At 40.5% G+C, this 22515-nt stretch overlaps 2 protein-coding genes across 4 annotated transcripts; one reads left to right on the top strand and one right to left on the bottom strand.

The window, feature by feature from the left end:
- Positions 1-6736: 6736 nt before the first annotated feature.
- Positions 6737-15405, bottom strand: LOC139648919 (transcription factor E2F4-like). 2 transcript variants are annotated; one of them, XM_071525176.1, is made up of 12 exons: positions 15179-15405; positions 14886-15024; positions 14421-14577; positions 13013-13116; positions 12751-12912; positions 10724-10767; positions 9556-9620; positions 9132-9462; positions 8674-8721; positions 8501-8545; positions 8258-8398; positions 6737-6898 (listed from the first exon to the last, which is right to left on the bottom strand). In XM_071525176.1, the coding sequence occupies exons 2-11, from the start codon at positions 14894-14896 to the stop codon at positions 8283-8285; spliced, it is 1083 nt and encodes a 360-aa protein (XP_071381277.1). In that variant the 5' UTR covers positions 14897-15024; positions 15179-15405; the 3' UTR covers positions 6737-6898; positions 8258-8282. The 2 variants fall into 2 exon arrangements, with proteins under 2 accessions (XP_071381277.1, XP_071381276.1); XM_071525175.1 differs by having other exon boundaries at positions 13007-13116.
- Positions 15406-16385: 980 nt separating this feature from the next.
- On the top strand, positions 16386-22476 carry LOC139648917 (lysosomal protective protein). Of its 2 annotated transcripts, none has more exons than XM_071525173.1 (11): positions 16386-16678; positions 17547-17658; positions 17743-17880; positions 17973-18131; positions 18336-18427; positions 19484-19568; positions 19668-19821; positions 19955-20084; positions 20665-20827; positions 20947-21036; positions 21193-22476. In XM_071525173.1, exons 1-11 carry the CDS (start codon positions 16503-16505, stop codon positions 21274-21276), a joined length of 1383 nt encoding a protein of 460 aa, XP_071381274.1. In that variant the 5' UTR covers positions 16386-16502; the 3' UTR covers positions 21277-22476. The 2 variants fall into 2 exon arrangements, with proteins under 2 accessions (XP_071381274.1, XP_071381273.1); XM_071525172.1 differs by having other exon boundaries at positions 16391-16678; positions 19668-19817; positions 19948-20084.
- Positions 22477-22515: the final 39 nt, after the last annotated feature.

Here is a 22515-nt window from a genome sequence, read left to right on the forward strand (position 1 = left end):
TAGAGAGTAGTATGAAAAAGCTTAGGTACACGTCACATAATTCCTTAAAACAGCAACAGTGGATCAGGACACGTCTATGAGTCCTTCAGGTCATGTCATTGTTTTTGTTTGGATGTACAACAACGATGTACTTAAAATCACACTTAAAATAAATAGATTTTTTTTCAATGCAGTATTTTGGACCATCGGGAAGCTATAGGAAGGTCACAGCTGTCAGCTAGCTGCTCAAACAAGGTGAAAATCTGGATCATGTTAATCACACCCAGGATATCCATCCCATTCTCTAACTGTCCAATGTCTCCCACTGACTAATTCTCTATTGAGTTGTCTCTCAGCTGGGACTCATCTTGTGACTCTGGTTCTGTGGGGGTGTAGTCTTACCTACTGGGCCAGGCCAGCAGGACTCTGCAGGCTGTCACTGTTTAGACACATTTATCCCTCGGTCACGCCAGCCATACAATCAAGCTCTGTACAAGGGGCACAGCAGCAGGCTCCCCAGCGTCAGACCACTGTCTGCAGGCCCTGAAACCCTAGAGGGTTGATTGAAAGGACCCACTCCCCCTTCCTTTAGCTGTGTGATACTGTGGCCTGCAGAGGGACAATAACTTCCTCTTGTATTATTGATACCGCAGGGAACAGCAGTCACTCAGTGCGGCAGGGCTCGATTGGCCGCAGGAATATTCAATGAGAAATTGGATCCTCCCCAGACTTTCCTCCTCTCTGCTGGTAACACAGGTATGGCACTGGGGAAATCAGCTGGAGAAAGTAGCTGTTGAGATTGGAATACTTGGTTTGCTTCCAAGTGTTAGCCTCATAATACTGTAGCTAGTCCCAGTTTTAGTTAAGGGTTGGATGGATAATTTTCTGAGCAATTTCATATTGAAACACACCATTTTCTCTGATGTCAGCTCTGCAGCAAATATATTTTCAAGATGATGTTAGAAACCCCTTAACCACCTTATGTACCTTCTTATGTAAAGTGAACAACATGTTGTATTTTGCATTTTTGGACCAAGGAAATTGCAACACAATCATTTAATTACATTTTAATTACCACAACAGCACAATGAGATTATCACTTATCTGTCATGCATAATTGAATACACATATATTTTCTATCAGATTGAAGCAGACAGCAAGAAGAAGGAGGAGAAGAAAAAGAAGAAGAAGAAGAAGAAGAAGAAGAAGAAGAAGAAGAAGAAGAAGAAGAAGAAGAAGAAGACAAGGTGACATCCCAGGTGACAGTGGAGTACAGTTCACTTCAGTTTGTAAGTGCAGGCCTGGAAGCAACTATGTGGGGCACCCCAAATTTTTGCAGGTCCACAAATTCACATAAACGTGTCCACGATGCACATCAATAGACAAAACATATAATAAAGTCACAGATGAAAGGAATCGAAACCCTTGACAATAGCTGCATAACTGCAAATTAAAATTCAAACTTTATGAATCTCTGTCACATTCTGTAGAACTGTCCTGACTGCATTTGACATGCCTGCCTCCCAGTGGTGGACTGGGATAAAAAACAAAACAAAGCAAAAACAATGGACAACACTGGAAATGTGACGCAGACTGGCCCATTACAACTAACCAACAGATACTCCACCCACTGTCCCACTGTATCATTAGAGATATAGTCAATATTTTTTTTTAGAATGTTTACAATTAAGTTGCTCACAAGATTTCTGTGCTCTTTGCCCATAAACATCACATCTCAGCAAATTGGGGATCATAGAAAATCCTGACTTTCCCTGTCATATTTACTTCCTTGTTTATATTGCACAGTGCACACACATGCACACTGAACTCGTAATTCTTATATTTCCAAGAGCACTTGAATGCAGCATAATTGCCAGAATACCAGCTTTGTGCAAACATTATGCTGCTGCACATTAATGTTAGCAGAGCTGGTGCATGTTCCACTGTTATAGTGCAACCAAATAAATTAATCAATTAATCAAGGAGCAGAGTGCATGCCGAATAGGTTTCTTTTTGAATGTTCATTTGATTTGGGGTAGCAACGTCTACATCAGTACAATCAATCACCATTTTACAGTTAAGGAATTTCTGGAAAGATGCAGGTATGCTGGTTTAGTTCTTTGCTCTGCTGAGTACAGTTGTCAGTATGTCTTTAAAAAAAACTTTGTGTAAAAGAGTGACAAAAGTGTTAATTACATTGGTGCCAACACTACAATTAAAAAGTTGTTTTGTCGTAGTTTCATAAGTGTCATGAAAATCTGATCCTCAAGTGTAAATGAATTGACTTTTCATCCAGCATAGTAATTAACTGAATCTTCAAAACGAGCAAAATATCCAACAATACAACCAAACATATCTCTGTCAAGCAACCCCGTTTCCATTCTGAGAACCTCCTCTGTCTGCTGAGATGCCGAGTACCTGCTGCGACAGTAGGCTTTGTAGCTGTCCAGCAGACAGCTACAGGTAGGACTGTGTTGACATGCAGGCAACACTACACAACAAGCTTGGGAGAAATGTAAAAGAACATTATAAGAGATTGAATGAGCAGAAATGCTTGGGGAACTCTGCCTCTGAAGCTGAGTTCCTGGCAGTTTTTCCAACCCCAGACTGTGACTTTACAGAGGTTTATTTATTCAGAAAACAAGCCAATGAATAGGCCAGGGAATAATTCTTTATGTGACGATTGGTCACATTTAAAAGGGTTTATAAATATAAAGTGGAAAAGGAGGGTCAAGAAACCAAACTGCTGGTCAGCATCATGTCTCCCATGACACTGTGCATATTCAAAGACAGTCATTATGTTATTTTACTTTATTTGGATTAAGTAGGCCTGTTTGAGTCGAAGATAACAGCTCCATCTTGTTCATACCTTTCTAAATCTGAAAAATTCTTCTAACAAAAGTTGAATAGACCATTAAAAATTTAAATTACAAAAAAGAAATCTAGATCTGCATGTTGGCACTCAATGAACAGTAAGTAGGGTATTGAGGGGCAGATGATTATGAATTTTTTTCCCACCTGCAGCTCGCTCGCTCCCGACCTGCTCACTTCGTGATGAGAGCGCGGCTGGGCAGCTGCTGGGGAGTGGCCGTGTCGTAAGAAAATAGGTGTAAACTGAAGTGGGGATATCATGAGCTGAAAGCTCATTGGGTTAATTTCTTGACACTCAAACCCAAGAGTACAAGTTTTTTCCAACTGCTCTGTTTTTTTCCACGTTCACGTTCTGTCTTCATAGACAGAAATGACGGCAAGGTATTTTCATATTGCAATGTAGTAAGAAACTTGCCACTAGCTAGTATTAACAGTTAGGCTATGGAACAACGTAAGTATATTAGCAGACCTTTCTGTTCAGCTAATGGTTGTTTGTTTAGCTCTCCAGCTTAAACACAACCTTACAAAGTGTGGCCAGTGTGGCTATCTTTCAAGCTAGCTAGCTAGCCTTGCTTGTCTGCTGGAGCAAAGAAACTACAATGTCGTAACTCTGTGTGGCATATTTCTGACTAATAATAGTTTAATTAAACAGCTGCTACGCCGCTGTGGGTATTCAAGTAAGCACTTCCCATGCTTTAGTGTGTTGAGTGATTGCAATATTTGTTGTATTAATACATCTGTGGGTCTCTCCCAAAGGCCAGCCACCCACTCCTGAAGAATACCCATGAAGCTTCAGTGTGGTTCTAAAATCACACATTTACAGGGGAAGTGATGGTGCCGACTGTTGTACAAATGGATTTGGAGGAGAAAATCCAGACACTTAAGACCCTGACAGCATGATGGCTTGGATGATGAAAGACTTTCACACTTTGTGGTCCTTTCTGGTCCTACTTTGTGGTTCGGATCTGATTTTACGACATTTATACATTTCTTTCCTCATTTGTAGGATGATAAATGACTAAAGGCCAGCTGGTCACTGACATCCATAACAATAAAACACATTTCAGGATTTCATTGTGATTTTTCAGAAATATCCATTTGATCAGGAAGACTGGCATTAAACATGTCATTGATGCCACCTCATTTTACCACTATTAAGTGCAAGCAATTGAACAAACTTGGGTATAGATAATAACTAATTATTGATCAAAGATGAAATCTTAGTCGATTCTGAGTGCTATGATAAACATCAATTATGTTTTTTGTGGTGGCGAGACAAGAGACTTTTATTTTGAAGGCAGTATAGCAAGACAAAGCTGAAGTTCAGAGTTGCTAATGCTAACCACTGAACAACCTTTTCACAGTTATCAAAGAACTGCATTATCATTAAAATGTTTATTTTCTGGAAGTCACAAAACGCTAACAAGCTAGCAAACTTGGGTGCGAGGCGTTCCATTAAAAACCGTGCTAATAAAATCTTTGTGGCAATTTGACTTCATGTGGACAAGGTTTCCAGACCGAGATTTGCCAATCAGATAAGCTTTCTGAAATCCTTGAACATGAGTTATGTGTTTTACTCATGTGTTACATGAGTAAAACATATTGTGTGAAAATATTTGCAATAAAGTATAAAATCTCACCTTTGTGTGGCTTCTCCCAATTGTTTTGTCTGAAACATGGCCACTGTCCTACGCCTCTTCCCTGTGAGCTGTAAAAGAGAGAGAAAAGTTAGCCCTGATTTTATGCCCACATGAAGTTAAAGTGCCGCAAAAACCCTGATCTGCACAGTTCGCCAAGAAAATATGCATTTCTAATGTATGGTGGTGAAAACATAAAGTAAAATGGCTAAACTATTATAACTAAAATAACGTCACTATTAATGTAGACTGAGCCACAATTGCCTTGGCTCTGTCACTGTCATCAATGACCACACTGTTTGCTAAGACAATTGGGGCAGATTCGCACTCTGTTTTGTTGACTGTGTCCATATCCGGGATCTTATCCTTATCATTTTTCAAGGTTGAAGTCTGGGCAGCCTCATGCTCACTTTTTGGTTGAGCAGAGGGGCCCTCCACCTTTGGGACTAGGTTGTTATCAACCCCAAAAGATAGCAGCCTGCAAAGCTGAAGCAGGATCTTCAGAGGTCGGGTCAGCTGGAGTCAGGGCACAGTGGGATTTCATACTGAGATCCTGTGCCAAAATACCTTTGTCACCCTCCATAACAATAGCATCTTGGCTGTTGTCAGTGGCTGGCCCTACTGCTTCATTTTCTTTCTCAAATGCACTCTTAGCCTGCACAGGTGTACATCCAGAGGTCAAACCAATGGATGCCTCCATGTCTGAACCCAGCTCGCTTCTCTTAAATCAAATATGAAATGCCCAAATATGGGTTCCATTTCCATAGCGATTTATCGATTTATCGTTCCTGTCACAGTCTACATTTAATGCAGTATGCAGCCTATGAGGGGCCGTGCTTTTATTCATTCATATTGACTGTAGAAGGTTTATTTTTTTTATTTAAGAGAATTTGGTAAAGTAAGTAAAGTAAAGTAAGTAAAGAAAGGTTGCAGTTGTCAACACGTCTTTCATATTCAATAGACAATTCAATTCTAATCATTGAATGTTGTTATTCCACTAAGTAAGCATGGCTAGTGATTGGTTGATGTAGGTTATTGATATTTAAGATGGGATATTTAATAGTAGTAGTGGCCTACTACTAGGCTACTGCTAATATTACATTTAATTTTATTATTCAGTAGGCTATGATTCAAAAGGAGGTTTACATTTTACATTTTCAATAATATAGCAGACATCCAACAGAAATGTCTAGTGAAGAGGTAATATCATGATGCGACATTGTAATACAGCTGCAAAGAGCATTTATTTTCCTGGAATTACATGGCAGACAGGAGAAGTCGGGAATATAGAAAGAATATGAGATTGAAGTGAGGGAGCAACAGTCAGAGCCTAGGAAGTCAAATTACAGTTCAATGGAAATGTAGAGGAATATAAAACGACCTCAATCTTCTGTTCAACAAATGCATAATCGCATTTGACCATGGTATATAGTTGTGCTTTGGATGACACAGCTGAAGGACATTTCACTTGGAACAAAAGCAGAATTTTAATATTACACAGAAAATGGGCTTCTTTCTTGCCCCTCAATCCCGTTTCATAGCTTCCAACATGAAACATGAAATCTGTTATTAGAAGCCTTTTCAATAAAGTTGTGCATAATCATGTCTACCTATATTTGAAACTGTAGGCTGGATGTAACTAGGCTACTTTTGTTTTGTATGATTCACATACTGTTGATATGGGCCTACTACTTACTGTTGCAAACACACACACAAAACACTTTTTACCCTAATGTTGATGACTAACTCAGTCTAACCACAAACTGGTAGTGCAGCTTTAGCGATGTGCAGCATTAACCTACTTCTGAAATTCAAGTCAGTCAGATACACATTTCATATTATTTGTAGCATTATGGTGTCTTTGTGGCTGCTCTGGCCTTTTCTTTTCATATCCTAGAATGGCAATTTCTATGATGAATATCTATTTCATGTAGACCCATAGCTGTGTCCTCATTGTGGTTCCCTGGTTCTTTTATAATTACAATAAATTTGCATCTTATAAACAGTTAGACAGCATGAATAATCTTGGTGGTTAAACCAGTTATTACAGCTTACTCTACTACAGGGCGAGATAAGAGTTAAAATGGGGAAAATCTCAGCAAAAAAAGGGGTATTTTAGCCCAAATGCACCACCCGAGAATGGAAGGAGAAACCCCGATCTGCAGTTTGCCAATAAAATATGTATTTCTGATGTATGGTGGTGAAAACAAAGTAAAATGGCGAAAACATCAATATTAATGTAGACTGAGCAATAAGAGAAGAACAGACTTTATTCCAAAATACACACAAGCCATACAAAAACAAGTGTCTAAAAGGTTCACTTCATTCATTCCACCAAGGGCTGCAACACGTTCATTCACCATTCTCCACAGGGGTTTTCCTGATTTCACCATTCTGAGTTTTCTCATCTCCTAGAATAGAGAGCACAAACCCATCAATGCAAGGTATTTCATAGGTACTTCCTTCCCTCTAATTTCATAAATAAATGTATTGAATAATGCCGCAATGCAGCTCCATAGCAGCCAATACAGCTGCTGTGGAACCATCCCTAGACCTCCTCCCTGTTCAGGTGCCTGATGCCCAGGACGTTCCACTGTGCACTAATGGTCACAGAGTTTCATTTGGTTTTTTTCTCATAACTTGGAATTCCCTGCAAAGTGACCATGTACTTCCTCTCTTCCAACATGTGCACAATAAATGCTGCAGTGGTGAAGTGCTACCTCTAGAGGAGGTTTTGATGAACCACACCGTTTTAAGAATAAAAGAGCAAGAAGAGACTTTATTAATCTCCATAGAGAAATTATTTTTCGCTTCCCCCCTCCACAGGGAGCAAGAGTGCAGAGTGAGCTACCGAACGGCTCAGGTGGGGATTCAGTGACTTGCTCAAGGACACTTGGGCAGGTGGAGGCTTCCCAATGTGGGGGCTTGAACCCATGTCCTCCAGTTGAAGGACAGATTCAGTGTAATCATAGCACCTATTTTGAATGTGTATGAATATGAATGAATATCCCTATGTTGACTGAATGGTCTATTTTGGTCATTACTGTCATCAGATGTAGATTATTGTAAATTGCTTGCTGCCGAGGCAACGTTGTTGGCACAAGGAGGAAATTAGGGGAAATTATAGCTCTGCTTCCTATGAAGGTGCCTTACCATGTGCACTGTAGTAACGCCCATTTTGCAGGTAATTTTGCAGTGGTCAAAGTCAGCCGTGTCTGACTGGAACCACACTGAATACGGCACAGAATGTTTGCGTACCCCACTAAAGTATATTTCCCTCTAGAAGCATTGTTTTACACTAATAACATCTATTATCAAACAAGAGGACAGGGGAAGTGAAAATTTAAAAATAAGTATTTTACTATAAACTCAGATATCTCCTTATTCTGAAGAATTGCTAGCAACTGGAGAAACCATACATAAATACAAGACTCAGGAAAAACAATAAAAAAAAGAATAACACAGCATCAGGTGTGCCCTACTTTGATCTTCCAAACTACAAACAGGACTACAAAAGTTGCTCATGTTCTCAGTGGCTCACTAGGTGAAATCATTATGATCTTTGCTATAGAGACCAATAACCTAAATAATATCAAATCTTGTCAGACAATACTTGTCCCGCATAATGTTGTCCAGTTCAGATCTTGGGAAAAACACCAAGGATGAAAAGCATATCAAAGTTTTTTTTTCCAACAAATCAGCACTCAACTATTCAAAAGTAGACTACTTTGTGCATGTTCTGGAGCAAAAACACTCCTCTGCAGTCTTGCCTTTTCACTGGACAGGAGTCCACGATCAAACATTGAGGACAGGGATGTCGAAGAGGTCGCACAGGCCCTCGCTCTCATCCAGGTTATAGATGTAGTCATGTTCAGTTGGGGGGGGAGACAGACGGAGGAGTGGAGAGAAAACTGAGAAAAGGAGTGGAGAGCAGAGTGTATAGGATGCATAATACCAATGTAAGACCCAAATGATCTAGTCAGAATGAAAATATAGTGCATTGAAACATTTACCTTCAGAAGCCATAAGCTCTGTGATTAGATCAGCATTCATAATTTCTACAGAAATGAGGCAAGACCGAGAAAGAGAACACACATATTCATACATTTATATATAATCAATAAATTCACAGTGGAATTCAAAGAACAGAAAAATTGTCAGACACAACATGAAACATGCTTAGTACCTTTGGTTGGGTCTAGCATGTCTGCCAGGCCTTTTGATAAGCCCAGCACTGAAAAAAAGGAAATCACTATAAGAAAATTCAGCACCGAAGGAAACACACAGTACAAGAGATGTGAAAACATGATTAGTTGTGTGTGTGTGTATGCATGTGTGTGTCAGAGAGAGAGATACAGACACTGCACGACCAGCTAAAGCATGTTTGATTATCTCCTTCCATCACATAGTTGTAACTGTTGTAACTTAACTTTTAAAAAGGAACTGCTCAATATTTTGAAGTTTGTGCTATTTTTCTCCTCCTCAGTTTAAATGAGAAGCACTAGCAATGCTAACAAGCCATTTTTCAGGCAGTTCTAGTATTGATTTGACCGGTGCTTTGTGACAAAAAACAGCGTGTTCCTTTAAGTGACATATCCATAACAGCCCATTTCAGGAGCTAATTCCACAAACAAAGCTACTCACATTCAGATGCATCAGTTCTGTTAGGCTCAGCGTTCATAAACGGTGATGACTGAAGAGACTGGGAGTCCACTGAGGCCGTTTGCCTAGATTGAGTGCTAGGTTTGTCAGCAGTCTGGTTGGTATTAGCTGAGGCATGACTAGGTGTGGCATTGTCTTCCATTGCCAATGCAGAAGACGCGGCTGATTTGGCGCTCTGTAGAAGTTCTTCAGGTGGTGGGACCGGCAGCACCACAGGAACAGAGTTTACAGGATCTTTGTTAATAAGCAGAACGTCAATGGGCCCGTTGGTGCTTTTCAGATGGATCTGATACTTCCTTTGACCGTTCTGCACCTGTAGGGAGATGCATGCATGCACTAAATCACCCCGTTTGAGGTAAAGTAAGCAAAGAGGAAGTAAAGTATGTTGTAATGATGCAGGACTTACAGCTTTTGGTATGGGAACATCTAACTGTGTACCACACGGTGCGCGTACTGCCAAGAGGGTATTACCTGCAGAGACAAGAGATACAGTGAAAACCTTGAGCAATGAGTTAAATTTGGTCTTTGTGCATTTTAAATCAAAAGAAAAAGTCATTTTGTTAGGGGTCTTTTTGCCTCTATTAAACCATGTTAGAACTGCGTCAGTGCTGGTAATGTGACAGCCACCATGAATTGGTGCACCATATCTTTGTCCTGCTGTGTTTATACTGGTGTACAAAATATTAGGGACATCTTGGTATTGAGTTGCAGCCTCTTTTGCACAATCCACATTTCAATGGTCTCAAAGCTTAAAACTCCTTCTCTAACTCCTCTGCTTTTCTTCATCTACATCCTCCTTTGTGATTGGTATAGATTTAATAAGGGAAATAAATAAGGGATAATGGATTTTACCTGGATTCAGCTCATCAGTGTACTTCATGAAAAGAGCAAGTGTCCCTAATATTTTGAACATTCAGTGTGCATTCCATTTCAAAAGTTGGAATATACTGTTGGCTTTTAATCCGAACTCTTCAAGCTCTCCTGCAGATATATTAATCAAGACGACTCAATAGCGGCACAGGCTTCCAGCCCAGTGAGCTCAGAGACGGAGGAGAGGGAAATGAGGCAAGCTTTCTGTGCTGCGCTTCCTGAACTATGCTTCTCCAATTTTCACTTCCTGAGCAGGAAAAGAGATGAATTACAACTACTGACCTGCACCAAACAACTTTTCCTTCTGTTCAGACTCCCCCCCCCCCCCCCCCGCACCCCCAAGTGAAACTTTGTTATCCTCTGCCATCCCTACAATGGACCCACTGATTAAAAGCTGATGCGGGCATGCTGTGATATAAATTCAGCAGTTTCTGCTTTTATATTTGACAATAAATTGGACTCAGATGTGTGTTTTGCTCTGACAGCTTGAGGCCAATGATGCCCCATAATCAAAAGACAACAATCAGTATTTGCGCTCATATTCGTCTTTTGATTTGAAATACAAATGACGATTCTATAAAAACAAAACAACAACCAGATTAGGTTTACCACTCCAGCACTTTCAGCTGTATCAAAGATATGCTGCTGACACAAAAAAACGTAAATAAGAACAAGTGAGAGGGAAGAAAGAGAGTATAGAATACCATTGAAGCAGCTGCAGATATCGTCATGGTTCACATAGGCAAGAGTTGATCTGAGTTAAGGTTCAACCTAGATTGTTGATGTGAGCATAGAATAACCTCAAGGATTTTATCATTATCTCAGAAAGCAGCAAGCTTGCAAGTATGATGGAGACATACACTATAACATGTTTTTTGTTTTTTCCAAAGAATATACAATTGTCATCTCCACTATCTGCCCAATACTTCAGACCCACCTATGCTGTTTTTCAGTGAGTTTAATGTGTTGTTAGATACGATTCAAGGTTGGACTGTTGTTCCAATTCTCACAGGTCCCATTCAGTTTCAAACATCAACTATTCAGTTGACAGGTACCTTGTCAAATTGACGCTATAAATTCTCACTTCTTAACTTTCGGAACTGACAGTAGGTCCCTGATAAGTAGTGTCCAAATTAAATGAATGCACTTTCAGGAACAATAGAGTTTAGATTGGAATTGATAGCTGTAAACCTGCATTACGTCGACAAATATAAGTCACATTTGGGTGGTGGGTTGAGTTCAACCTACTTTTCATTTTTAGCAGACTGATACTGCTCCGCTATGGTTAGAGGGTTTTTTTTGTTTTTTTTTAATTATTGGGGCAATTGTGTGTGGATAATCACCACCTAGTGGGTAAATATTGCTCCAAAACAAACTATTGTAAAAACATAACAATGAATTACACTCAGTATCCACTTAACTGGGTCCACCCAGTAATATAAGACTTCCATGGCTCCACCTAGCTAGTGGTGGATAAAACCCCCATTTGCCTTCAGAGCAGCCTGAATTCTCAGAGTCCTGGATTCAACAAGGTGCAGGAAACGAACCACACGGATCTTGGTCCATGTTGACTTGATAGCATCACGCCAGTTCCTGCAGATTTCTCAGCGGCACATTCATGCTGGAAACATCTTCTTCGAAGTCATCCCCACGCTCCATTATGGACACCTATTATGAAGGTGTATACTGTCATTTTCCTGGAACCATCCAGAGACAATGCGTGCTTCATGACCTGGCGCATTATCCTGCTGGTAGTATCCGCCATGTATCAGCCATGAAGGGATGAACCAAGTCAACAACATTGTTTAGGTAGACTGTGGTATTTAAACAATGCTCAGCTGGTACTAGGTGTCCTACTATGCGCCAAGAAAACATTCCCCGCACATTTATACCACCACCGGCAGGCTGTACCGTTGACACCAGGCAGGATGAATCAGTTATGCCATATTCTGACCTTGCATTAGCATGTTGCAACAGAAACCGAGATTCGTCAAACCAGGCAACATTTTTCCCACTCTTCAATTGTCCACTTTTGGTGTTCATTTGCCCACTGTCGTTTCATTTTCTTGTTTTTAACTGACAGGAGTGGAACCGGACATGGTCTTCTGCTGCTGTAGCCGATCCGCTTCAAGGTTTGACAGTTGTTTGTTCTGAGATGCCCTTCTGCACATCACTGTTGTACTGAGCCGAGTGAGAGGTTTACATAAATGGGGAGGTGTACCAAATAAGTGGATACTGATTGTATATCACTGCTGTTTGTCAAGCTCATCAATGAAAGATGTGCACATAACATTACTGAGACCTTAAATTGATTAGACATAGATGCTGAAATATAGTGATGGCGAATAGGGGATTTCAGCCATTTTGCTTGCTGAAGCATATCATAGTTAGTTCAGCTTCATGAAATGCTTCAGAGGATCACATGTGAGAATCTTAACTGATTCTGTGGTTTTATTTAAAACTGAAATACCTGAAATGTCAGCAAAATGTGAGAAGCCACTAAAAAAGAAACAAATTCAATAATAGAATGCATTTGTTTCATTTTGCCACATTTTTAGAAATGTAATCAGAAAAAAGTTAAATAGGGAATGTGATATAGCATACAGTGGATTCAACCCTACACTTGAGTACTCTGAGTATACTCTGTCCCTTGCACACTACAATAATGCAGGACAACTGATACATCAAGGCAACCAATGTGTTTGTGCTTCAACATGCATAAGAAGGATATGGGCTGTTTTTGGAGTCTTCCGTTGTGTTCTTGATGCTCTGTTCGACCCAAACCTTCTGCAGGTCCAACACACTTTCCTTCTGCTCCAAGTCCTCCAGCTCGGACTTCAACACTATCAGCCTGTCGGCGATCTCCTGTGTGTTGCCTCCTGGCCCTACGCCCCTTATTCAGAAGAAAGCATCCACAACATATTGTTTTAACAAACACATACTTAGCACGAAAACTCTCACACACTCTCACGCACGTAAAAACATACTTCCACTGTACGCTGTTTTTGGATGTTTTCTCAATCAGACCAATGCCCTCCAATACATTGGTGATGTCATAGATGCGTCTTTTCTGTCTGACAGCCAGGACTTCAACAGCCTAGAAAAACAGAAGGAAGCCCATTTATCCACAGCAAATCAGCTCCATTCTAAAAGAAATCACATTTTCTCAGACTTCCTCCAACAGGTCTGTAATATGTATCAGGGATCAGCCAGCGATGGTATTGCAACATTCAGGGTCACTTACAGTGGATATCAAAAGTCAACACACCGCTTCAAATGTTCTTGTTTTCACTGCCTAGAGGCCTGAAATAAAAACCCTGAGGCCTGAAATTAAAGTGTTGCTGATGTTTCGAAATACAAATTGTTCTGTCTATAGCTATAAGAATATTATATTGGGTGGTATTCAGTTTGAATGCAAACCACCAGTATTTGTTTCTGTGTACAGTGGATGTAAGTGGTAGATGCCCCATTGATAGCCTCAATGAGTGACCCACACTCAATCCCCCTTTTCTTTGGCATCAAAGACAAATTTCTACACAAGCACTTTTTAATTATGAAGCAAGACACAGCCGGATCAAATCCTGTGTATTAGTATGTTTTTAAGTTTTATTGTGAACACATTAACACCATATAAAAGGAGAAGGGGACGCACACCAGTATTGGAGGTGCTGACCACGGCAGGCGGAGCAGGAGTGGATGGAGAGGGCGCAAACTCGTAGCCTCAATGCAAACAATGCCACAAATATAGCCAACATTTGACAAAAGTCTTCTTCAGGGTATTTGCAAATAACCTGAAGAAGACATTTGTCAAAATGTTGGCTATAATAAATTGTTTGCATTGAGGCTACGCATGTGCAACCTCTCCATCCACTCCTGTACATCAACACCATGTCAAACAAGTAAAGCAAAAATGCCACTACCAACATTAAATAACATCTCTAATGACAACAAGATTGGCAACATGATTTAGCTGATTGTAAGCGATCTATAGTGGCCACTGAGGATAATAGTTTATAGGGTGCTGGCTGATCCCAAGTAGAGGCATTGCTAATTGGTAAGGTCTTACAACATGGCCTATAAAAACTACTGGACATTGATGCTAGTCCTGTTTCACACAATACGAAGATATATCTTAAGGAGTCAAAAGATAAGGAGAATGGCCTAACTGGACATCTTGTAAAAGAATTACAGACCTGTTAACTATTTATATACTCAACCCGTTCAGTGGAGTTCAAATTGTATCAATAATCAAAATAAATTTCACTCTTTCCCACATAAAAAATAAACATACATTTGTATATATATATGTATGTTTTTTTTAAATGCATCTGAGAAAACAATGTTTACGGGAGTTTTGGGATCACTGCTCGTTGTCCTGTGTGTCTGGCCGGGCCTACTTACTTCTTTGAGATCCACCACACCATCGCTTGCCTCTTGCAGTAGGGTGACAAACTTGGTGGTGAGCATGCCGAGGCTCCTCTCCTGTCTCATGGTCAGGGTCTGCGGGGTGTCGGGCACGGCTTCCAGTCCAGCCGGGCTCCCTCCATGCTCCATGCTGCTGGAGAGAAGAGCGAAACAGTGTTAACTGGAGCCTCAGCCTCCCTTGCAGGTTTGGCCACCGGCTGGTCGCTGTCCAACATCACCCGGACCATCAGTGGTGGCGGAGCCGTTAGGACTGGACGAGCAGAGCCGGGGACGGTTTGAAGCAGCTACGTCAAGCCCGCCATACACAGTCCGAACAAGACCGGAACACAGCCGATTTTACCTTCAAAATAAAAACTTGTAACCTCTTGTATAGCCTTATATGGGTGTGAATGTATGCTGTGAAAAGGACATTTTGGAGAAAACAATTCAATTGTCACTTACTGTAGATTCATAAGAGATTTTCTATGCCGTTTCGTATTACTGCAGCGACGTTTTATTTTTATTTTTATTTATTTTTTTACCGGAAACCCTATTTCATATTCTGTGTGGCTTTCCGCTGGTGTATCATCGAATAGCTAGTCTGTGAGGATAAAAAGCAGTGTTTCGCTTAGAGTAGCTACAAGTAAACTGTTAGCTATCGGTAAGCGTGCTAATACATGCACACAACTTAAAACTACAGTATACATTATCTTGACAAAGGGCTTGAAAATGCGATGAATTACTGTTGTTTTTACCTCGATCGTTATCGGGACCAAGCGGCACGGAGTTGCTACCAAGGATATTTTAGGGGAGCTACTCCAACATGACTGTCGATTCCCGTCAGTATTTTCACATGCGGTACAAGTTTACAGATTTGGCTGACGTGTAAATTGACACACAATTGAATTAGATGTAATTTTTTACAACAATTTACTGACTCTCCTGAGCATCTACAGCGTCACTATTATGAACCTAGTAGGCGCGTATTTTTCCGGTAGAAGTTTGTTGCCGGCTTCAAAATAAAAGCCCAAGAGCTTGAAAGGATGATCACAATTCTCACCAGAATAAAATTCAACCAGATAAATTAGCCTATAAATTGTAATCCTTGAATTTTGGTATGAAACTTGCTCTTTTGGAGAAGAGGTTTCATAAAATGTTATTTCGATGTTTCATGTGTGCTGTGGATTCCTATAGGCCTACAGGCTAGTTCTTGATGTGTATGTATTGTATTATTGTGTTATTTTCTATACCTGCTGATTTATTCAGTAAAAAGCTAACTCAAGTCTCTGATACCCATTGAAGAAGGAAGTTCGTATGAAGGTGCTCCTTCCGTGCAGTGGATTTCTAGGCAAATTTAAAGCGGATTTCTCGCCATATTGCCCATTCTGTAAAGTGAAGCAATTCCTCGTTTATTTTTCTGCAAAATTCTGAATAGCCTATTTCTTGTTTGTGCTGCTTTTAACAAACCTCTTGATATCAAAGAAAGTATGGTCTTGTTTGTTGACTGTGATGCTGGTTTGTCTTCATTAGACAATGCTCCTAAAATTGAATACCTATTTGGTAAATTCCATATAGTCAAGGGTTATAGGATCTAAACCATAATATTCGGTCATGCTGAATAGGCTTAGTATTATTTTTAACTCCCTATTGACTGTAAAAACTAACAAAACAATATAAATCTAATATGAAAACTTCTCATATTAGAAAAAATAATAAACACCATAAATAACAATTCTCAGGCGCCGTAGGCTACTACTCTCATGATTACTTTTTGATTGTGTCTTTCTCTTTCGGTTTTTTTTTCTTTTTCTTTCATTTTTAATGAAAGACTGTACTTCTGTTCTTGTGCAGTTCTAAAAAAAAAAAAAAAAAAAGTCCCCAGCTAAAAAAAAGTGCTGGGTCGGTCGACAGATCGGTCAGGCGCTCACTTGTCACGTGACACGACAGCGCACAGATGCAGTTGCAGTCATATGATCACCAGTGGCTGTTGGGACCTTGTAGGAAGTAACTTGCACTGTATCTAGCACAGAGTTGTTGTATTGATTTAGTCAGCACTGGGGCATCGTGTGGACATTTAGGATGTCTGCCGGTGGTTTGTTGCTGCGCTCGTGCTGCCTCGCTCTGTTTTTTCTCGGCGCGTGGGCTCAGTACGCTCCTGACGAGGTGACCGAGCTGCCTGGTATGCGGTTCAAACCAAACTATCAACAGTGGTCTGGTTATCTTAATGCCAGCCGGGGAAGGTTTCTCCACTATTGGTACGTTTTCTGAACTTCTGAACAAGGGTGTTGCAAAGAATTTGATTGCTTTTTGGCAGCTTCTGATTGCGGGCTGTATCAGTAAGATATTGTACTATGTAATTCTTTTGGTGTGTTGTTTTTTGTTGTTTTTTTGTCTTTGCTTAGACTATGGAGAGTTTGACTCGTGGAAAAATATCTCCCAAAATAAGCTTATTCCAACTTCAGTAACTCAAGATACAGATTGCAATTCGGTGTTCTCAAACATTACTGACGTAAAATACCTTATATATTTTTCAAGCCAAATATCTGTATTCAAAATACATGCAGTTTAGGGTGTAAGGCAGGGGTATTCAACCGTGTGCCATGGAGGGCCAAGAGTCTGCAGGTTTTCATTCCAACCATAGACTACAGGTGATTTTACTGTGTAGCACACCGTTAACCAGAGAGGAACTAATCAAGTCACCTGATGCAGTCTGTGGTTGGAATGAGACATGTTTAATAGCCCTGGTGTAAGGCAATAAGCCCAAATTATAGCGCTGGAAGACAAGTTCGTTTTACTTCCTTAAGTCTTCCAGCAACTCTTAGTAACAACAATACCTTTAAAATAGTTTGACTTTTAAACGTCTTACAAAAGTTTACTGTAAACTTGTTTGAAAATGGAAACATATCTTTAAATTACCTCTTGTGCACACCACGTCTTTTTTGTGGAAGAAAGTTATTTTCACTGTTTGTATTTTAACTGTTGTAGTCTAGTACCAGGTGTCTAGGTCTGTTTAAAGACTTCGAATCTGTTCCATCGATCCAACTGGCAGGTGTAGTTCATTAAGTGTAACTCATACTTTGTCAGATATATAAAGCTGCTGCTGATCTGTGCCACTGTCCCCAGGTTTGTGACGTCTCAGAGGGACCCGCTGACCGACCCCGTGGTGCTCTGGCTGAACGGAGGCCCTGGCTGCAGCTCGCTGGATGGATTCCTGTCAGAGAACGGCCCCTTTCATGTGAGCCGCGTGTGCTTGTGTAACTATACCTGTGCGCTGAATTCAAGTAACTCTGAATAGGCATTGTTGAGTTTCCTCTTTTAGGTAAATGATGACGGGGCCACGCTGTATGAGAACAAATTCAGCTGGAACAAGATCGCCAACGTTCTGTATCTGGAAGCTCCTGCAGGAGTCGGCTATTCTTACTCTGATGACAAGCAGTACAAAACCAACGATGACCAGGTGAGTTCAGTTTGGGGAGTAACTTTAAAGGATCTCATAAGGCAAAGAAAACATCACCTGGAAACACTGTTCTTTCTTGCGTCTTCTCTTAGGTCGCCGATGATAATTACCTTGCCCTGCAGAGTTTCTTTGACAAGTTTCCGAACTTCACCCGAAATGAGTTCTTCATCTTTGGGGAAAGTTATGGTGGGATTTATGCCCCGACCCTCAGCCTGCGTGTGGCTTCAGGAACTGCCAACATCAACTTCAAGGTGGATGCTTCATGGCCTCATCCACAAATTCTTTGCTCACCAGCTGCTTATTATCAGTAGCACCACTAGAGGGCAGTTTCATGCAGCAAGTGATGCTACTTGTCATTGAGAAGCAGTTTTGTGCAAATTACAAAATACATGTGCATACTTTGAGGCAAGTAAACCATCTAACATTTGTCTTTGTATGTATGGTTGTTCTTCTAGGGCTTTGCAGTAGGCAATGGTATCAGCAGCTTCGCCCTCAATGACCAAAGTTTGATCTACTTTGGTTACTACCACGGCCTGTTTGGAGAAGAGTAAGTAGCACATCTTAGAGCCAACTTGTCTGCTTTACAGTAAAGTGGTGTAAGGTGGTCATAAATCAACTCATCCCATCAGATGACAGGCCCTTGCCACAACAGGGCACACAAAATGCAGAATTTCCAGTTAAGTCATGTTGGGTGTGTTAAATCAAAAGAGCGCACTGCTGTCATTGGAACATAGAGAAAAATATTAGATGGCTTTGTGAATAGATTCAGAGAGCAGAGGAAGCAAGGGTAATACATTTTCAAGTCACATGTCAATGCAAATAAACCCTCAAGCCAGTATGTAAACTGTAAACTGAAAGGGAGTGGTCTGAGGAAGAGTTATTTTCATTGTGTGGACTGAACATCGAATGCTTTGCTGTTCCTCTTCACTGACCAGAGTTTAGTCTGAATGCTCTGAGCTGGTGCTGTTCTAAATACATGAAAGGGAATTCAGACATTGCTCTGAATATATAAAGTACCCATTTGGTGCCAGAGTATGCACTGGGGCTCATTAAAAGTGTCCTATTGCTTCCTCGTGGTGCGAGTCCCCTCCCTAATTGTGAGGCAGCTGCAGCACCAATTAAGACAAATCACAAGCACTGACTTCATTTAGTTGAGCTAGATCTCCAGCTCCCTCGTCCGACACGTCTGGCAGCAGTGAGTTTGAGTTTTTATTGGGGATCTCTTTTAGCCCAGACTAGTCTGGGCTAAACAATTCCCAACAAGTCACAGTACTAAAGTTCCAGGTGTCATTATTGTTAACAAAGGCTACTGCTTCCTGTGAGTCCTGTTCTTGCCTGCATGCGAGACACACCTATTAAAAGCATCACCTTGATTTTTGTGATGGAGTGTAGTTAAAGCAGTATTTCTTCACTGCACACTGGTATTATCACATGTCCTTCCAGGGCAGCTGTAGAGGGACTTTGGCTGTGTTTCACGGCGAGTGGAAACGCTGACATTTTGCACCAAGATACACATGTTAAAAAGTAATGACATCAAGCCAAGAAGTTATACACACATGGTTAATGCAGTGATTGTCATTTTAACGCAATGTTTTCTGTGCAGTTTATGGAGAGATCTGAACATAAATTGCTGCGACAAGGAGGGCTGTAACTTCTACAATAGCAGTTCAGACACCTGCAAGATAATGGTATGGATGCATCATTTTTAATCACCTGGGCATTTCTAGTGCTGTTGGATGACTGATGCAAATTCTACTTGGTCTTTGTCTGCACTCTTTTCCCCTCAGGTGAATGTGGCCTTTGGTATTGTGTATGAGGCCGGACTAAATGAGTATGCACTTTACTTGGATTGCGAGGGTGGAGTGAAATCCCACAAAGGCTACGAGAGGAGCATGAGTCATCTGTTTAAGAGCTACAAGAAACCCTGGGAGTCCAAGGTGAGTCTTCCCCTTTATGGACAACATTTATGCACCTGCATTTCTGATTTGTTTGAAGATTTTTTTAGTATATTGGAAGGAGTGGTTTGCGTTTGGTATCATAATTCTTTTTTTTTTTTTTTAAATGAAGACTGCAGGTCCTTCCGTATCTCTGGGTGAAGTCCCTCCCTGCATCAATAGCACAGCTCAGATAAACTGGCTGAACAGAGGCGATGTGAGGAAAGCTTTGCATATTCCAGATATCCTACCACCATGGGACATTTGCAGGTAGATAACCAGCAAATTAGTCTGCTTATCAACTTCAGAGCTCTAAATCAATTTGTCTCCCATTTCAGAATTACCATCAACACAGGTGCACTCTGTTGGATTTCAAATTAAGCTTGACTGCACTTCGTTCTGTGGGAACATTCTGTAGAGAGTTTAAGATTTATGCAACAAAACATGATGCTTCATGCTTGGTTGGGGAATCATGGAATAAAATTAACAGTTATATTAGGATCATTAGAAAAATGGTAACTTAAATCTATCAGTTATTGATAAAACAAGTAATCTGATTAGATACTTTTGACAAAAAATAGGTGAGTGCTTGTTGGATTATGCAGAAAAAGAGGCATTTAGGTTGTGAGATTACTGATAAAATGTATACACCTTGAAGTAGTAACTGTAGATAATGGCTTATCTAGAATTAATTGCTCATTTAATTTCACATTTCGTGTATTTTGTGTAATTGAGATTACACAAGGTTACTGAGTTTAAGTAATCTAGTGATTTACATCTTCAAATCTGTAATGGAACACATTAAGGACATGTTGATCGTGGCCATAATGAACCGTTTCCTTCACTGCAGTGAGGATGTTGGAGAGCATTACACCATCCTCTACCCAACAGTGAAGGATGTGTATCTGAAGCTGCTCTCTGTGGGTCTGCGCGCTCTGGTCTACAACGGAGACACAGACATGGCCTGTAACTTCCTGGGAGACCAGTGGTTTGTGGAAGATCTGGGCCTGAAGGTAAAGGCTCTGAACTGGGGAGAGGTCATGAAAATATCCAACTTGTTTTGTTTTGGGGTTTTCCCCCCCTGACAGATGACATATGAATTGAACCAAAGTTTCAATGTTTCTGTTCATAGCCGACCACCAAGTACATGAGCTGGATATATGATGACCAGATTGCTGGCTTCTACCAACAATTTGGAAACGTCACCTTCTTGACAATTAAGGTAAGCACCACTGCCACATCTGGCACAAAAGCATGATAGTCCTTTCTTAAAATCCTCAAAAAACTAATTTGATTCGACAGGGTTAGGACTGCATGAGTGCTTGTGCCTCTTGCAGACACAAGTTGTCGTGAAATGCTGCTGTCCTCTCTGTTTCAGGGTGCAGGTCACATGGTCCCACAGTGGGCTCCCGGCCCGGCTTTCCACATGTTCCAGTCCTTCATAACAAATGGGCCCTACTGAGCATGATCCAGACACTGCCTTCTGTTTTCACTGCACTCATCTGTAGTCGGGACGGATCATTTTTCTCAGGGAAGATCAATTTGGAGGAAAAAAACAACTGTAGTCTTAATACAAGTATGATCAAATGAAGCTCTTTTCTGTAGCACTGAACTTAACGAGAATCTTGTGCTGTTTATAGTTCCCACTGACACTTTCTTTTTACGCTGAAGGAAATTATGTACAGCGCTTGCCCGCTCTGAACTGAATCTTAATGATCAATCTGCAATTTCACTTGCATTTTACATGACTGTTGACTAACTTTTTATTATTAAACATTTTATGAAACTGCCAGTGTCATATGGATTATCAGATTTATTCACATGCCATGACTGAAATTAATTTATTGGAATATCACAGATAGTGCTGTTATGTAATATTTCCAGTATAACTTACATGATTGCAAGTCACTATTTGGTATAAGACAACAGGACATGTGATTCATGATTACAAACACCTTGAAAAAATGTATCCCTTTTGTTTGAAAAAATAAGTAAACATAAACAAGTCCTGAGCTCCACATTTCACTCTAAAACAAAAGGTGCAATGACAGAAATCAGATATGCAACCTGTATTGCCATACAGAAAATGTTCACTTATGTGACCAAATACCCTGTTGTCTGCAGAATCAAATGGATGGGAAAAATCATAGACCAACAATGTTGACATACACATTTCATGTGGTCAACATAGTTGGATATAAAGTGAATAACCTTGTTCACATAAAGTGCCTAACCCAACAATCGGAATAATTAACTAAAAATGAGGCGTAACAAAATTATTTGTTGTATTCCAACCACGATGGGAAGAAAAAGATCTTTAGTCCAATGACATGCAATAAAAATCCTGTCAAAGATTGAAAGGTTTTGTACTGATCACTAGGTGCTACGCTGATGACCAGGCAGCACCGTTTCAGCAAAGTTCATCACTTCCCTTGTTCCCAATTATGGGGTAAATGTGACAAAATGTCAACAGTCCAGTAGTGTCATTGGTAAACCATAACTGCTATTTCAAAGAAGAATCCCTTTTACCATGATTGTTCAGTCCCTCTTCTCATTATACACTCACTGAGCACTTTATTAGGAACACCTTACTAATACTGGGTAGGTATCAGCTTTCAGCTCAATGCCAACCGGCTACCAAAGTGACATCCGCCTCAAGGTTCGACGTGTTGTGCATTCTGAGATGCTTTTCTGCTCACCA

The sequence above is a fragment of the Centroberyx affinis genome, unplaced genomic scaffold, assembly GCF_046629955.1.
Source record: "Centroberyx affinis isolate AG114_WGS23_722 - 3 ecotype Tasmania unplaced genomic scaffold, CSIRO-AGI_Caff_v1 ptg001273l_1, whole genome shotgun sequence".
Classification (NCBI taxonomy): domain Eukaryota; kingdom Metazoa; phylum Chordata; class Actinopteri; order Beryciformes; family Berycidae; genus Centroberyx; species Centroberyx affinis.

Bases quoted from the DNA above. Each gene is read 5' to 3' on its own strand.
- LOC139648919 (XM_071525175.1), bottom strand. The intron at 9,463-9,555 runs GTAAGTCCTGCA...ATCTCCCTACAG, and splicing joins ATGTTCCCATACCAAAAGCT to GTGCAGAACGGTCAAAGGAA. The intron at 8,546-8,673 runs GTACTAAGCATG...TCATTTCTGTAG, and splicing joins CATGCTAGACCCAACCAAAG to AAATTATGAATGCTGATCTA.
- LOC139648917 (XM_071525172.1), top strand. From the start codon at position 16,503: ATGTCTGCCGGTGGTTTGTTGCTGCGCTCGTGCTGCCTCGCTCTGTTT. The intron at 17,659-17,742 runs GTGAGCCGCGTG...TTCCTCTTTTAG, and splicing joins CAGAGAACGGCCCCTTTCAT to GTAAATGATGACGGGGCCAC. The intron at 20,828-20,946 runs GTAAAGGCTCTG...TTCTGTTCATAG, and splicing joins TGGAAGATCTGGGCCTGAAG to CCGACCACCAAGTACATGAG.